The sequence below is a fragment of the Eutrigla gurnardus genome, assembly GCF_963514095.1.
Source record: "Eutrigla gurnardus genome assembly, chromosome: 9".
Taxonomy (NCBI): domain Eukaryota; kingdom Metazoa; phylum Chordata; class Actinopteri; order Perciformes; family Triglidae; genus Eutrigla; species Eutrigla gurnardus.
The window spans coordinates 24,451,349-24,469,027 of record NC_139923.1 but is presented as its reverse complement, the minus strand read 5'-3'; the positions used below and the strand labels follow the sequence as shown (position 1 = coordinate 24,469,027).

General features: G+C 44.8%; 1 protein-coding gene across 1 annotated transcript in view; it reads right to left on the bottom strand.

The window, feature by feature from the left end:
• The window catches only part of LOC311017940 (neural-cadherin-like), an 80,887-nt gene that overhangs the window by 38,718 nt on the left and 24,490 nt on the right, over positions 1-17,679 (bottom strand). Inside the window, exons 2-7 of the mRNA XM_084016613.1 lie at positions 12,460-12,657; positions 9,022-9,247; positions 8,004-8,208; positions 6,730-6,841; positions 3,898-4,147; positions 1,351-1,493 (exon numbers count right to left, since the gene is read on the bottom strand). Coding sequence (XP_083872739.1) covers positions 1,351-1,493; positions 3,898-4,147; positions 6,730-6,841; positions 8,004-8,208; positions 9,022-9,247; positions 12,460-12,657 — 1,134 coding nt within the window. The remainder of the gene's footprint in view (positions 1-1,350; positions 1,494-3,897; positions 4,148-6,729; positions 6,842-8,003; positions 8,209-9,021; positions 9,248-12,459; positions 12,658-17,679) is intronic.

Sequence of the window (17,679 nt, the reverse complement as noted above, 5' to 3'; positions counted from 1 at the left end):
GGCCATGGGATGCTCCGGCAGAAAAACAGGAAAAATCCACAGAAAAGGTGAGAATCTGATATGCAGACGGAAATCCCAAAACCCAATTTCACAGTGGTGATTTTGTCACATTGCTAATCTAATAATTGCACGCTCTGCCCTGAAGATGCCCATGCAGCCGGAGCACTTGAGGAACAACAGAGCAGTATGTGACTCGGGTTAGATGTTAACCAGGCTCAGCAGTTACCTATTAGCCGTTCCCTTCTCCCCCCCCCCGCCGCCTGCTTTCATGGAACAGTCGAGATAAAAGGTGGGATAAAAGGATGCACCGTCTGAGTCAACATCTTTCTCGTCATCAGCGTTACAAAAAAACATCAGAGGTTTGCAGGACGAACAAGCGGCCTGTGATGTGGAGGGGGGGGGGACTCATTGAAGTGGGAGCGTCGGGAGATTTTTTTATTTTTTTTTTATCCTCTTGTTGTGTTTCTATTCATCTGTTTCAATGCTCTTGATTAAAGACAACAAAGCATGCTGATGCACACAGAGGCGAGTGCCTGGCGTTCCTCTTTCCCAATTTGCTCGCCATCCCGGCCGCCCGCCGAGCGGAGAAGAGTCCCCGGCTCCTAATGACGACGCGTGACACCGACGGCTCTGCACCACTACATTAAAATAAGTGAAGTGTGGGATGTACACGGTAATTCTCCCGGCTTAAATGTCAACCTTGTTTACAAATGCGACACCGGCTCTGGCAGCTATTCAATGAGCCGGGACCCTTTGTACACACAGCAAGTGGGACGCCGTATAGCGGAGGTTTATTTCCCCGCAACCCCAACGGATATCAGCCTTTGCGTTTTCTTGCTCTGAGGATACACAGAAAAAAAAGGGAGGAGAAGAATGTGAAAAGACGACACAAAAGAAAGAGGAGCTGACGGAGCGCAGCTGGAAGATTGTGAGTTATGATAGAGCAGTTGTTGTGAAATTGAATTGAAAGGGTTGGGTGACAAATGTCACAGTGATTGCCAGTGGTTTCGGATCAAAGGGTAAATAAAAAAGATAAACTGTGGCAGTCACCAATGTTAGAAAGCTCAGGAATATTCTTCTCTGTACCTGCAGAAAAAAACAAAAAAAACAACTGTGGAAATTTCCTAAATAAAGCCATCGGTTATATTTATGTCCCCTATCATGGAAATGACAGTCTTTAATATCAACTTTCAATAATATCCACGTTGACTTTGAGAGCAGAGGGCGTTGGAGGCACAGCGCGGGAGCGGGGGCGTATTAGAAGGAAATTGAATGTGTGATTTGACGGGGAGCCTGTCAATTAGATGGAGAGCAGCAGGCGTCGGCCCCCGGAAAATGAAGAAGTATCACCTTTCTGGCTGTCGATGACGAAGTTTCCTTCTTCGTTTCCCGCCGTTATGGAGTAGATTATGCCGTCGCCGTCCGGGTCTTTGGCCAGCACCGTGGCGACGAGGGTGTTGGGCCCGGCGTCCTCGGAAACGAACGTTCGATATCTGCAAAGTGGAACTCAAGTTCAAGACGCGCATGGAGGACACGAGGCAGTGATAGAAACACACAGACAAGGAGAGACAAATCATTCACACTGTCCGAAGCATCAGCAGCCCCGATTAGACTTATGGTTGTGGCTTTTGCCTGTCACGATGATTTAACCCGTCCTTTTAACTGGCCAGACTAGAGAGAAATGATGATGTCTACTGGGACGGTGAAGTCATCGGACAAATGGGGCTTCCACACACCGGGGCCCCCACTGTGGGGGCCGTTTGATCCAGTGCCTTTTAAAATGTCAACAGTGATTTGCTTTGCAGCGCGGAGGCCGGGGCAGCGAGATGGCCGAGCGAGACAGAGGAGAGTGATATACCACCGTGGCACAAAGCATGATGGGGCGGAGATGGAGAGCGTGACTTGGAGGACGCGGAGATGAAAAGAAATGGAAAAGGGAGCGAAGGCAAGAGAGAAAGGGGGGAGGGGGGGAGTAGCAGGTGACAAGAAAGACTGAAATCACAGGTAGAGTGAAACGTGGGAGTGAGATGGTGGAGCGGCTGATAGACGTGGCGAGGAGCAGGATGTGGAGGCGGGGAGGGGGTGGCGTTCTCACAGTTCTCACAGAGTTTGGGTTGACTCGTCAGCACAACTCGTCCCCATGTGAGCTTTTGAGGCATCCTCTTCTAATGTGCGTGTAAGCGTGGGGCCGGGTGTCTGTAGCGGGGAGTCAGAGGTGATTGATGGTTTACAGGAGAACGCTGATGGGTGATTCATCTCCGCCAGCTGCGGCAGTCTCCGTGGCAACGTGAGTGACCTGTAATCTGTCACCCCGGCTCAGAGGCCACCTCTCCGAGACGTGTATATATACACTCCCCCCCTCTCTGATACGTCTTCCCGCCAGAAACATCATCCCTTCATCTCACTGGGCTGTGACGGCGGACGGCCTGCATGTCGGGTTTGCATTCTGCCCGTCCATCCCTCACTTTTCTAGCTCCTCTCGGAGAGGTGATGCCAGGAAACAATGTCGGGGTATCTCAATAAGTCCCAAGGATTAATTTCACAGACACCCTAGTATCCATCAGTCCACCTCTACATGTTCACAGCTCTTATCACATCAGGAAGCAGCAGTACGGAGAAGCATCCAACACTCTCTACCTGGCGAGAAGCCCGCATATCAAACCGTCTTCCTGCCGCTCTGGGAGTATTTGTCTGACTGCAGACTGGCTTCTCTGTTTATCTGCATATCTGACTGGCTGTCTCCCACCGTCCACTCTCCGCCGAGCACGTTTTGGTATTCTCTCCTCGCTTGCCCTGCAACCATGTTTCGCTGTGTTTTCTCCCCCTTTTTTGTTATGTTTGCCTGCCATCTCCACCTCTTTTGCCCGCCCGTTTTGGCTCCGTTGTCCAGCCACCCACCGAGACTGACACCTGACAACGCCAACAAGAGCGAGCAACGGAGGAACGCTACGGTCTTCTGTGAAGGTCATTGAAACATGACTGACAGGACAAGAGCCTTCCTCTTTTAGAAGGAATAAACGCAGCAGAGCCACAGTGACAGTTTACTGCCCACACACTGACACGGCTTTGCCAAACAACAACAAAAAAAAAAAGGCAGTTGAGGACACACCGGATTGCATCCGAATGTCAGTTTACTGCATATAAGGTTCGGAGGAGGCCAAAAATAAACCTCGATTTTACACGAATACCGAACAAGACAGGTTTTCAGAAAACCAGACGTGCGATGACGAAGGTGACAACGTCACATTGTGTTTAATGTGCGAGATGTTTGTCAGGTTTTGACGCCAGATGGCCGTGATTAACACACCAAATCAAATATATCGACTCTGTCTTACTGGTGATGCTTTCACTGCAGCGCAGTTGATGCGAGTCGTTGCCACGATTCACGGCGTCAAATATTCTTACGACAGGCTGCAGGAAAGGCAGGTCTGTGATGTGTGACAACTTATTATAAATATATAAATATATATCTGCTCAAAGAGCAAAAGCTTCCATTGTAATGAAATGTGATCAGCTGGTGGATCAGAGACAGAACAGTGCCGGCAGCGGGGAAATCATTTTAACTTGTCATCTTAGTGACAAACTTTGATCTGTGCAGCTGCATTTAAGCTTTTTATAATTTGGGCCACGGTGACAAAGCACACAGCATTACACCTCAATCTTGGGTATTTTTGTGTATGAAAATAAACTTATATTATCTGAAGCAACATTCACAAATAGATGAAAACTTTTTTGTAATAGCTTATTGATCATAGAAACGTTGTCTTGGCCTCTCACTTTTTTATTGTAAAATATAATCTTCCAACCTTCAATAAGTAGGAATTATTTTTGATTAACTCCACATCCATAGCTATGGGGGGTTATGAAGAACAGACAGGTATTTTTAAAGCTCCTCACACAGGCTGGGAGAATTCGGGGGCCTCGTCGTTGATGTTCGCCATCCTCACGCGGACCGTGGCGGTGCCGGAGTGAGGGTCGTCCCCGCCGTCCATCGCCATCACCACGAATTCGTACAGGTGGTTGGGCCTCTCGTAGTCCAGTCGGCGGGCGGGGAACACGGTCCCGTGGGGGGAGATGCTGAAGTCCGGGGTCAGGGTGTAATAGGTGAGCTCGGCGTTTAACCCCGAGTCACAGTCCGTGGCCAACACTGGGGGAGGGGGGGGAGGAAGAGAATCGCACAAAGCACCATCAATTTAGGGTTAATCGAAAATGAGCTGATGAGACGGCGCTCGCTGATGAATATGTTGACATCTCGCTAGCTCGTTATCTCTTTATGGCCTTGATAAACATGCAATAGATCAAAAGCTGCGACATCTACAATTACACACAAACGGCCCTGTGTCCCTTCAGAATGATTACCGCCATTTGCAAAACAACAACAAAAAAAAAAGAGCTTAAAGACGGCAAAAAATATCTAATGAAATGAACGAGATGTGTTTTCTGCGGGGGGTGTGTTTGGAAATGATTTTGTCGTAAAGTAATTATGCAGAAACACTATGGATTTTTTTTTATTCAAAAATGTGTGAGAAGACTGCAGAGCTGATTTAAATTTGCTGTTTCAAATTTCACTTAACCCCAGTGTTTCATGCAGTCTTTCTCTCTCTCTCTCTCTCTCTCTCTCTCTCTCTCTCTCTCTCTCTCTCTCTCTCTCTCTCTCTCTCCTCTCTCTCTATTGCTATTTTTCTCTCTCTCTTTCTCTCTCTCTCTCTTTCTCTCTATTGATATCTTTCTCTCTCAATTCAATTTCAATTCAATTTCAATTCAAATTCAAATTCGATTAAAATTCAAATTCAATTCAAATTCAAATTCAAATAAGCTTTATTGGCATGAATGGTAACAACCTGTTGCCAAAGCGGAACAATAACAACACATTACATTTGATTACATCATATTTTCGACAAATACATGAATAATGTATAGGCCTAAATTAATTATAATACCATAACAATATTAAAATAAGTTAAGTTTGAAAGTTTCTCTCTCTCTCTCTCTCTCTCTCTCTCTAGCACATAACGCTTGCATATTGCATATTCTTTTGATGTGTTTGTTTCCTGTGTGTGTGTGTGTGTGTGTGTGTGTGTGTGTGTGTGTGTGTGTGTGTGTGTGTGTGTGTGTGTGTGTGTGTGTGTGTGTGTTGGCAGCCCATGCATCGCTAAGCTTCATTCCTTCCTCATTGTCTTATGATAAAGTTGGAGACTTTACTCTAACTCTTTGTATAGTGTGTATAATGTGACAGACTCATTACATGTTAAAGAATTGAAGTAGTAAATTCCCCCCTTAAAGCGCACTCGTGCTTTTACCTCCAGATTATTTATATCTTCTCCACCTCGGCGAGTAAAGTCGTAGTGATTGCCTCATTGTGAAGTATTCATCTGTGTCTTTGCCCAGTGGAATTGATCAGATGTGGTAATGGGGACTTCACCCCCTCGGTGCCTCAAAACTTTGACATTTCATTAGTTAGCGGTGCAGTCCGGCACATTAAGAAATTAACTTGTTTTTCCTCTTTTTCTCTCAGGTTTTTTTGCCCCTTGGTCTGAGTTTTTGGGGGTATTCAAGGTTTCTGTCCGGGGAAGTTTTAATGAAACATAAAGTCAAACATTTTCATGATGTAACGCTCTAACTTTCCCATAGCGCTTTCAGAATAGTCTTCCTTTTCCTGTGCTCACTTCTTCCTGTCATAGTGGTTGTGTTATTCTTTGGTTTGGTTTATATTGGATGCCATTTTCTCCTTCCGCCGGCTCTACATTTCCAACAATTTCCACTGCTCCGGGTTGTGTATTCCAATGATTTGAGATTAAATTAGTGTGATATTTCTCAACCCAGAATCCACTAGAAACTCGCCCCCAGCCAGAGATTCTCACCAATCACACGTGGTAGACCGTTGGGGGTCTGAAGTCCCACAGGTGCAAAAGCATTTGACAAAAACGAAACAGTCGACAAGGTAAAAATAAACAAATAAATAGAAAACACTCCTGAATAATAGATGCTTTCTTTGCTTTTTCTGAACTTGAGGTATTTTTGCCTCCAGCCCCGGTTAATTTTGTGAGTGGTGTATAGGAGACAGTGGTGGATTATCAAATCCGGTTTCTCATTTAAGGCTGCGGCTCAATATCGCAAAGGGATCTTAAAGGTGGTTTTTCAGAAACAGCTGAATTTCACGAGTGAAATCAGAAATGTGTTTATTATTCCAAGACCCAAGCAAAGGGAAAGGTGACAGCGACAGCTGCAAAACATCTTCATGAACACGAGTTACCACACATGAATGAATATGAAACAGAATTACATTTCTACTCTTCCCTGGTACATCCTTTCACCGTGTATGTATTTTTACAAGCATTTCTACTCGAGTTAAGCCGTGGCGATGGAAGTACATACGCCTTCAGCCTCATAATTGATAATTATAAGGTAGCCTCATGCAGTAACAGATAAATTGACATGCCATCACTCATACGGCTCAGAATAAATCAAAACAAATGTCTTTGTAGCAGCTACTTTAGTTCAATTTTACCGAGATGATGATCACAGATCTATTAGTTCCTTTCAGCACACAAAAATGGAAGCATCACGGGTCAATAAGCCAAAACAATGACTCAAGGTCTAAATCGCAGTTTTAACTTTCTCACAAAATAAATCAGTTCATTTCCTGCAGACAAAAGGATAGTTTCTCTCTCTCGACTTCAAAAAAAAAGAAACGGATGGATATAAAATATGAGGTCAGAGGAGACTCACCCTGCAGCAGGGATGTTGCCGTAGTTACAGTCTCAGGGACTCCATCCACACTGTAGATGGATTGGAGGAACTCTGGGACACAATCATTCTCATCCGTTATCAACACCTGAACCTGATTAGTGCCGGAGTGAGGGGATGAGAGGGGATGAGAAGGGAGGAGAAGAGGACGGGGAAATGAGAAAAAAAAAACAGACCAATCAGAGTTAAACAGAACAGAATGATCTGCTCTTTAATAACCCTCACATCCGGGAGACAACCGTAAGAAATCGTCTGCAGGGGAAGCTGACCCCAACGCTTAATCTAAATGACGTTTTATAGTTTCAAGTTTTCAAGTTGCCCGTTCAACATTTCCTTTATCTTCCAGTTCATGATTTCCCCGAGTCAAAAATAGAAATGTTCTGAGCATGTGCATTTTTTTTTTCCCGACAAAGGCCCTTAGCCGACTTCCCCCCCCCCCCCCCCCCCCCGCCCTACAAGCTCTCTGTCACCACTATGTGTAAAGTGTGAAGTGACAGCTGAGTAATAGTCCTGAAATAGCTGGGAAAGGTTTTCCTAGACTCCATCTCTTACCCCAAAAACACGCCGCCGAACAGAGGGAGGATTTTTTTTTGCTTGCTGAATCTGCGGCTCGAAGTGAGTGCCTGACATGATAATTGGGTAGCAAAATCTTTGGATTAATAATTGAAATGATCCTGAATTCATGAATAGTTTATCCCGAAATATTCGTTTGTGAATTAAGTTTTGGGATTATGAGTTCCTACGCCGAGTGCCTCGGAGTTTGTGCTGCATTTCACACAGTTCATCGCCGGATCGTGCTCTCAACAAGCCCATTACCGCGACACCAAAACAAAAAAGGCTGAGACAAAGCCGAGGAAAAGAAAGGATCACATGGGCCCCCGGTTGACTTGTTAACATTTTAAAACCATTCAGCCATGCGCTTCCTGTAGACGGGCTGAAACTCTGCTGTTTCTCCTCTGTAGTTACCGGCGAGTATTCTGACGCCAACAGGCCGAGCTGGGATCATTGCTGTTAATGCAGAGTTGTGAGCAACATAACATGTAGGTGAAAGGACTCTGGTCTGGTTGTCGGAGAGCCAACGCAGCAAATCTCAGCAACAAAGCAGTTGAATTCAGTCGTAAGAGTAAATGCTTGTGTGACAGATGCAATAATAAAACGTCATAGTGGACCTCAGCTTTTGGGCTTAGTTGACCCGAGTGCGTGAACTCTTATGTGACTGGACGCCGGCCGCCCGTATCGTTCTCTAACAAACTAACCTCTGTGGCCGTGCTGAGGCTGCCGGGCTCTTCGCTGGCTCGCACCATCAGGAGGTAGCGTCGCTGGTCACTCTCGTAATCCAGCGTCCTGGTCAGGCTGATCTCCCCCGACTCCTGCCTGATGCTGAAAAGGCTACTGGGATTGATCAGCAGGCTGTAGCTGATTGGTTGCTTCTGGAAGGAAATGGCAAACACCACCACAAAGCTGCAGGACAAAGAGAAAGTGATTTTTTGTTTGTTTTTTAAAAGGGAAAGACATACAGGCTTTATTATTCAGTTGAACACTAGTTGGATTGAAATCAAAATCTTCTTTCCCTACATCAGCACTGCACTGTAATGAAATCAATTACACTACGGCCCATTGGCTGTGTGCTATAAACAGTCAATCACTACTTGTCAGTTCGGTGTAATAATGAAATACTATTATGCAGATATCAATGTTTGTTTTCACGGTTTAGAGGGTTTGCGTTCGCCTAATAGCGTGCGATGATGATATGTCAATTCATGCTCCAGTGCGGCTGGCGGGACCAAATGAATATTCATCAGCATAAACAGGTAGCGGTTTGGAAATCGACACCTTTCTGAACGTCTACATTCGTTGTTGTAGGACTCGTGTGCGTGCGCTTTGATTTTAATTGTTTCAAATGTACCACAGTGTCCGTTTGGAAGTGACTCAGTATGCTTTAGTTTAACAATTTACAGATATGAGGTATACTGATGATACAAGTTTTAATAGTGTTCTCCTTTATTGTGCTATTCCGTTTAAGGCAATTATACCTATTGAGGCAACAATAAAGAATCCAACAAAGAGTGTTTGGTGATAAGCGTGAGGGAACAGACCGTTTAACTACAAGGAAAGACTTAAAAAAGATATCACATTACTGCAGTTATACTGAAAAGGCCAAATATCCTCCTACAATGTCGGAAATTACAAAAGAAAAACGACATATTCATTACTGTGCATCAAACAGCCCCCAATCATCATCCCCGTCCGGTTATTAACGTGTGCGGTACTCACGGCTGTCCTTCCGGCGTGTTCTCCGGGATGGTGATGGCGTAGCTGGTATTGGTGAACTGCGGCGCTCTGGCTCCTGCCACCACAGAGAGCATGGCAGGCGCACTGCGGCCGCCCAGGCCGTCAAGGGCCACCACGCTTAACAAGTACTCCCTATCCCTCTGAAGCCCCAGCTCCGTGGTCACCACCTGGCCTGACTGCTTGTCCACCGCAAAGCAGCCGTCACCTCCTACAGGGGAAACGCAATTACTTCATTTTCTAGCAACAATCCAATACCCCTGGCTCGAACACTGGCTCGGAAATGTTACCGGAATGGCAAGTTGAAAAAAGGTTATTATACAATATACAAAGGTTGTTTTTTTTATCATCTGATTTATATAAAAATTTCCGTTAATACAGTCTTCCTGTGCAATTGGACATATGAATAAAATAACTCAAGCAAACAAAAAGAAGGCAAGACAAACTAAGGCTCTAATATTATAACACCCAATGGATTAAGATATTGAATGCAGCTTTATTAAAATGACTCTTTGGTTGCTACTTTGTATCCAGGCAGTATGGTGCGCATTCAACAGTGACTTTAAGCTGAATTTACATTTATTCTTCTCGCTTTTGTCCAAAGTGGTGTACAACTGAGGTACAATCCAAGAGACAGTAGGTGAAGAAAATCCTCTAGAACATTTCCTCAATACTCCAATCCGACTTGAAGTTGCTACAAGCAGCAACGGGGATCTAGTGGATCAATGGAAAACAAACGAGTGCCATATTCTGATCATAAACTCATTTTAACTGATGAATCGGATTTTCAGAAAGCTCCTATTTTTAGATGGGTGTTATGGTAGTCCAAGCGAGGAAGGCCATTGAGCAACGTCTTCACCCAGATAAGACCGGATCTTTCTGATGCAACGTGCTCAGTGCAAGTTAGTCATCGGTCACGTTGCCTAGATTTCTTGGAGGCTTTGTCCGAGAGACGGAGCTGAGCTTTGTATTAATGTGGTGCCAAACCGGAGGACTTGGTCGAATCATCAAGTTCAGATTTAGTGAGTCGACGTTCATTCATCTTGAGGGAAAACAAATAAAGCTGGATACCATCAGAACAACTGTGATTAGCAAAACTGTGTGAGTGGATAATTGGACAAAGGAGGTGGTGTTAAAAGAAAAGAAAAAGAAACCAAACACAAAGTACACGTCCATCCTTGAGGACTAACAGACGTTGAATGCACTTCATTCCTCACATAGCATTGAAGCTTTGAAGAATATTTTTTTTTTATAAAGAATCATTCATATTCTTGAATACAACAAAGAGATTCAGTATTTGGTGACCTTCCCGAGGCTTTCTATGCAGATGATACCATTTTTATTGCTTTTAACATTCTTCAAAAAAATCTATGCATAACCTCAAATTGAACTGAGTTTCACTGAATGGTGATTAGACAAAGAATGTGTTTATTATCAAGAACAAATACTTGTATTTTAAATCTTCCTACCACTTCCATACACATACATGTAATGATGCTCATATGGAACAACTGCCACAGAATCTGACGCTACAAATTGGTTTCTTAAATTATAAAGCATGTTTTCTCTTCGGTACAGAACACCCATTGAGTAATGGTCCTTCCTTTCTGTGTGAAAATGAAGATGTCCTGTAATCACACACTACTTTTCAGTGGGAAAAGCGTGGAAAAGCTATCATCAGGAATGTTGCATTCTTCTTCTTTTCATGCTTGCAGTTGCGTGCTCAGCACTATTAGTCATTTAAACCCAACAGGATACCTTTAAAGGATGAAACTGGTGATGTGCTATATTTTTTTTATTTATTGCCAAATCTATTACACCATTCTTCATTACTTTCTGGCTTTCCTAGCCCGTCTGTGGCGCTCAACCCCAACCCCGTTGTTTCATTAAAAAAGAAAGAAAAATAACATTTTGGGGAAAGAAGAATAAATTGCTGGATGCACAGACAATACCTGTTAGTAGGATCAATTTATTGTTGTTTTTATTTGTTGCTTTTCATCATATTTTTTGGCAATACAAAAAAAAAATCAAATACAACCAGAATTATCCTTTATGCACAAACTAGAGGTTCTTGTCCTTTTCCATTTTTAAATAGAAATTGATGTTATGCTGCTTAATGAATGACGTTACTTTCCATAGTTTGTAGACTTATAATTCTTTACGAAACCTTTACTTGTATAGTTTCTGACTGTTAGTCATGCAGCAATGTTTTCATTATACCTGAGTGTTTGATTCATGCCTTCCTACCACTGGTTTCACACCGTTCTGCAGATTGACAGCCGGTGGTAACATAGATGTAAACAATGTATGACTTTCAATATTTAAAATGGGCTTTGCAAATGTTTTATGAGGAGGGAAATGCATCCAATAAAGTTGTTAGACCCACAAGGATACGTTTGTTTTGGCGAGATACACGAGAGTCTAAACATAACTTTTCCTTTGTTTACAAGAGAACTCCACAGGGCACCTTTAAATAAAAGATCTACTTTTCCCACTACTGTTAAATACTTAAAAACAAGGGATCAGACGGACTGACCTCGCTCATCAAAAAGGCCAGCTACCGTCATCCTCTTGAGGTCTTAAAAGTTAAGCGCAGCATAAGAGGGTTAAAATAAATTTGGTGAAATTGGGTCTAGATTACATTGTAGGGGAAACTATTCCGCTTGCTCAAGCTCTCTGCTTAGAAAAGAGTTTCCAGCTTTAGATGGGTACCTTGCGGTAATCATGGTTGAACGCACATAAGGGGAGTTGTGCGACGGACTAATGTGAGTTAAAAGGAAGTTAGTAGTGTTTTGTAAAGCCCCATTGGCGAGATTAAACCCCCCCAACCCCCATCTCTGACAAGCCGGCAAACCTCTATCCCTCTACACCACCAGGGGGTCTACTACTCTGGCAGGCTGCCAGCAACCCACTGTGTGTGTGTGTGTGTGTGTGTGTGTGTGTGTGTGTGTGTGTGTGTGTGTGTGTGTGTGTGTGTGTGTGTGTGTGTGTGTGTGTGTGTGTGTGTGTGTGAAACAGAAAAGCAGACAGATAGACATGATAAGTTCATGAACAAATGTGTGAAGGCCTCTGGGTGTGTGTGTGTGTGTGTGTGTGTGTGTGTGTGTGTGTGTGTGTGTGTGTCTGTAGGGAAGAGAGAGTGAGAGAGAAAGACAGACAGTGAGGTACAGAGATACAGATGCAAAGAGAGAGACAGGGTGACAGAGAGACAGTGAAACTAATGGACACCTAAAGAGTGTATGAATGCATGAATGAGCGTGTGAACGCCGGCGGCTGTCGGCCCTGCCGGTGTTTGACTCGTCGTATTTATGTCCACGTCTCCGTAGCCTGCCGACATATTCTAACGACAACACAGCCTGCTTTAATGGCACTCGCCATGCATCTCATGTGTGTGTGTGTGTTTAGAAACAGGAGAAATCTTACCATCCGACAAAAAGTATTCCACCTCTCCGCTCTTGCCTTCATCCCCGTCGAGCGCCTGCAGCTGGAAGACAAGGGTTCCCACGGCAGCCTCGGGGGACACCACAGCCAGGTACGGATAGGGCTTCATATTCCACTCAGGGACGTTGTCATTGACATCAGTGATCCTCAGCTTCACCTTGTTCAGGTACCAATTTGGGCCTGGGGGGGGATAGTGGAGAGATAGTGACGGAGCTGTGGTTACTGGAAGTGACAGCTGTCATGTAACTGTGTGTGTGGAGGGGAGACGAGTAGCCGGGGGAATGCGAAGCCCCGGCGAGCAGACTCAGCTGAGGGTACAGGTATGTGAGGTATAGAAATCCTCTCCGGTAGGTGTTGGATAAGAATTAACGTCAGAGTGCTTCCTGGACTCTCATAGTCTGTTTGAGATGTTCTTTGGGTAACGATACATGAAAATACTCAAATTAATATCAAGGATATTCCAAGCAACTTGTTTTTAAAGCTTCAATCAGCAAAAATTGGAGAAACCAGCGAGGGAGACCTCCCCCCCCTACCCCCAGCTTCGTTAGCTCAGCACTTGGGCGTGCTTGAAACTTGTTCTTGTGAAATCCTTGCTGCACTGATAGCAATATACTGTTAGACTTTTTCCCAACAAATGCACTCATTGTAAGTCACTTTGGTTAAAAGAGTCTGCTAAATGCCCTAAATGCTGTAATTGAGTGAGCTAGACTTTGAAAGCATCTGACCAAAAAAACTCAATGAAAAAAAACTTTTCCACTGAAAGTAGCTTGCAGGGGCAGATAATTTGATTTCTGGAAGAGAATTTCAACAAATAAATATCAAAAAATGCCTTGTTATCACAATGAAAATGCATTTGATGCCAAAACGCGAGTTTGCTTTGAGGTCTAAAGACCTTCACGCACCAGATCCGGCTGTCAGTGAGCATCTTTTTCCCTTGTCTGCCCATGTCGCCGACTTTTTCTGACGATTCAGCATGACGAATCAGTGGTGGGGAGAAATCACTAATGAAAACATAATTATGAATACTTTATTACATTTCTGCTAATAGATCTCTCTAAATGCTACACGCTGGAGCTATAAAAGACAGTGCCTTGGAGGTTTATTTTGTTAATTTTCTAACTCTCAGTCAGTCTTGTATCTGCCAAGTGTATAAGCTCAGAGTTTTGGTCTTTACCATGGCAGTTCACCTGCTATCTTACTACTTCACCAGAATGGATAGATTGTAAAGTGGATGTCGGAGCTGCTGTTGTGGCCCCATGGTGGATGTTGTTGGACACGACGTCTTCCATCCGTTCCGGACATCCAGGTTCCCATGGGGCCGAGCCTCAGCCACAGTCTCATCCACCAAGTCTGTGCAAAGCTACCTTGATCTCCCCACGGGGGCCAAGGGATGATGCCTCTATAGCTGCAGGCGTTTTGTCGCCTGTACACCGCCTCACTGGAGTGAATAAGAAGATTCCAGGTATCCAATCACAACCTCGCTCGCCCTAAGTCTCGGCAGACAGCGAGGAGTGCGAGGAGAGGCGGGTGCACAACTGCCTTGCAGCCTCCGTGACAGCAGCGTAGCAACGCCTCCCTGCTGTAACTGATAGTAAACTCGTTGTTATCCGCGTTATATGCAATGACACAATCTTGAAACAATGTGCATAAGAAAAAAAAAAAAGAACTCCCTACAGTGTCACAGGGCCCCGATCTGGGGCACGCTTTGTGTAAACTCTATTCCTGCTAAGTGGAGCAAGTCACAGAATTGTGAGTTAAGACACTATTTCTGCAAATATTGGCTGTGATCTTGTGTCAACGTGGCATGAGGGAATGTCAGAAGAGCTGCCAACCAGTTCAGTAGGCCGCGATCCACAGAGGCCATCTGCCCCTCACCCCCAGAGAAGAAGAAGAACCCCCGCCCTCCCCTCCAAGACAAACGCAAACACACACACAGATACAAGCAGAAATCACAGATCTGACATACAGGCAGGTCATCCCGTCACACCCAGACACACGCCTGCACACTTGACGAGGCTGGCATTCGCATGTCTGTTTTCCATCTTCCCATCTCTCTCTCTCTCTCTCTCTCTCTCCGTCTCTCTCTCTCTCCCATAAACACACGCCATTGCACACTTACGCACAGAGGTGAGTTACCTAAGGGCTAAAAGTAACTATGGATTTCAAATCCCATTATGTAAAAGCTCTCCTGTGTGTGACTACAGGCTATATGTGTACTTTTTAATCCAAGACAAAAGCAGCAGGAGGAGTGGTAGCTGAGGGCCGGCACAAAGACATTTGCTGTCAGTGTACAAAACAGGTCTCCCTATTATATAGTTTTAGCATAGCATAGCTTTAAAGTCGGTTATAGCCAATAATAGAAAACCATACGTCAGTTCATGCACACAGCAAACGGTATAGAGTCCTCAAACGGTTTGAATTGCCGTAATAAATCTTTTACAGCACCTACAGTAGCGCTCGCTCAAATGAGTCGGAAAGCGGGAAAAATAGATGCTGAGATCACAATTCCTATTTCAACTGGCTTACAGTTAAATGCATTTTGATGGGAAATACAATATGTTGCACTACAGACTAGCTCGGGAGTGTTCACAGGCTGAAACACAATAGCTCCAAAGTGTGTGACAGCTCCTAAAAGGATTGTTAGAGGGATAATAACAGAGGGGAGGAAGGAGCTAGTGGGGAGAATTAATCTAGCTTTCTGCTCAGGCTTTAAAGTTACTCCGCGCCGAGGAAAAAGTTCTGACTTGGATCTGACAATAGTTCGTTTCTTGGTTAAATAGCCACTGTGTGGCGGGGGGAAGAGAAACTAATCAATGTTCAGATGCTATCTCCTGACAGTGGACGTTCATGCAATTTAAGCCAGATCATCCTGTAAGACGCAGAAAAAGGATAAAGATTCCTTTTTTTTTTTTGTTGTTGTTGCAAAAGTAGAGGAGCATAAAAGGCACTTAATCAAAAAGAAATCAGAGCGGCGGCACTTAACATTTGGTTGACTATCAAATCTTTGCAGAGGATCCGTGGAAGGCGCGTTCCTTTGCCTCCTGCTTGTTGGTGTCGTTCCCAGCCACGTCTCTGTGGTAATGGTGGTGATGATTTTACAAGACTCCATCTAATTAGCTTGTTACAGAGAGACTAATCAGAGCCAAGGCAGATAATTAGAGCCTATCAGCTCTGGAATGATAATGAAGAATGTACCACTGTGAGTGTGTGTGTGTGTGTACATGTGTGTGTTTGCGAGCTGAGATACTGCTTGTGTGCACTCCGCATGTTCAGAAAGGCTGCCGAGCGTGCGTGCGACTTCTCTCTGATCTGGCGAGTTAAGTGCGCGGCGGCTGTGAGCGATGCCCCGTGAGCACTGAAGTCGACGCAACGTGCCCCCACCTGACTGAGACAAAAGATGTGATCAAATAACCCGGGCGAGGCGGAGGGCTCGCAGGCTCCACTGGAATTTTTCAAAGTCAAATATGCTTTCTTTTTTTTTTTTTGCTCGCTCGGCGTGATGAAAAGCCGGTCTGCATTGTACGCCACAATCCCATACGGAGAACAGCGTCTACTGGATGACTAAATGTGTGTGGAATGAAAAGGTGGATGATAAAGGAGGGAAGGGGTGTGTGTTTGGCCGAGGCTCAGCGACTACAAGTGTGGTGTTTTGCACGTGCCTGAGAGAGTTTTCTGTATCACTGCGGGGCCTGTCTGTTGGTGTTTCCTGCTGTTAATCCTCTACTTGGGTAGTTGCTATATAAAGCTGCTAAGTGGCTTGCCGGTATGAAAAAAAAAAAGAAGTTGTCTCAAGTGCTTCTGTGCACACATGTACGGCTGCCCACAGTACAAAGACGGCGAGAGTGTGTGTGGGAAGGGGGATGAGAGGGAACAGAGTGAAGGAGGGAGGCACAGATGCAGAAACACAAATATCTACAGAGGGAGAGAAGGAGACAGAGGGGAGGAAGAGGCAGGCGGCGTGGAGGATGGAGGCTTGTGTGATGCTTAGCAGAGAACGTAAAGTAACATTACGGAGACGAGAGCACAGGGGAAGCACAACAAACAGCGGAGAGCAACACAAAGGGAAGATGCCGGGAGCATTCGTGTTTGGAAAGGAGAAATATACAGTAGCAGACCACAAGGGGAGAAGATTTAAATAGAGAACATTGGGTGTAATTAAAATCAGAGGGTCTTCTTATGGACTCCTTGCTCCACTTACGTCCTGAGAGGCTGGAAATTGAGAAACAAATATTTCTGCGAGGAATTAAATAAATTGCGTCCGCAAGCATAAACATCAATGGGCCGTGCGAGACGTCGTACATTTCGGTGGTGCTTTTAGCAGCAGAGTGAATGGAAAGTGAAAATCAGCTCAATGGGGGAGTAATAAGGTACATTAACCAAATGTTTGCGGTGTTAAGGAGGCTCTATTCTAAGCCGCCCACCCCACAATCTCTGGCGCTTAAAGCAGACTGTGAAGCCGTCAGCAGGAGATCAACACACTGAAAGCACAGAGGACGGAAATCTATTAACGACGAGCAGCCTGGACTCGCCGGCTCAGAAAGGCTGACACACTTCCCGTGTGAACACGCACGTGCAGGAATTTAAGAACAATTAAATGGCAGATGTCCAGAGGTTTTACACGTTTAACTACAAATCTGCATCTCTGCAGAAACAGTGTTGGACTGAGGAACTACATCTTCAAAGCAGACATTGGAAGAAAAGGTCAGATATTTAACATCGACATGTCAAATATCTGGATGTGGACTCAGCATTTATAATAGCCTCTTCAACTAGAATTGTAGAATAGGGTTTTTTTTTAAAAACCTGCTGAATAATCCCATTGCCAGTAGCAGTTGTTTATCTCGTGGGTCACGTTTGACGTCACAAACAAACAGGGTGAGGAGAAGGCCAGTGTAAATGTTTCGGTGCTTACTTCTGATATTTATTCAGTCCCTCTTCAAACTTGCTGCTGACTCATTTGGAACGACGCTCGGACAGAGACGGATGGAGTTTGTAGCCGAGATCACAAAGAAAGCGGCGTAAAAAAACGGGGTGAGACTCAGCGTGTCCGGAGTGAGTGTCGTGTTTCCATCACCGGCGGTCAGAGCTGGGAGCCGATAGATACCGTGACTGCAGTCATTAGTCCAGGGAATGAATGCCAATTATAACCTTTCCAAAGACAAAAGCCAGATGTTAGTTGGTGTGTGTGTGTGTGTGTGTGGG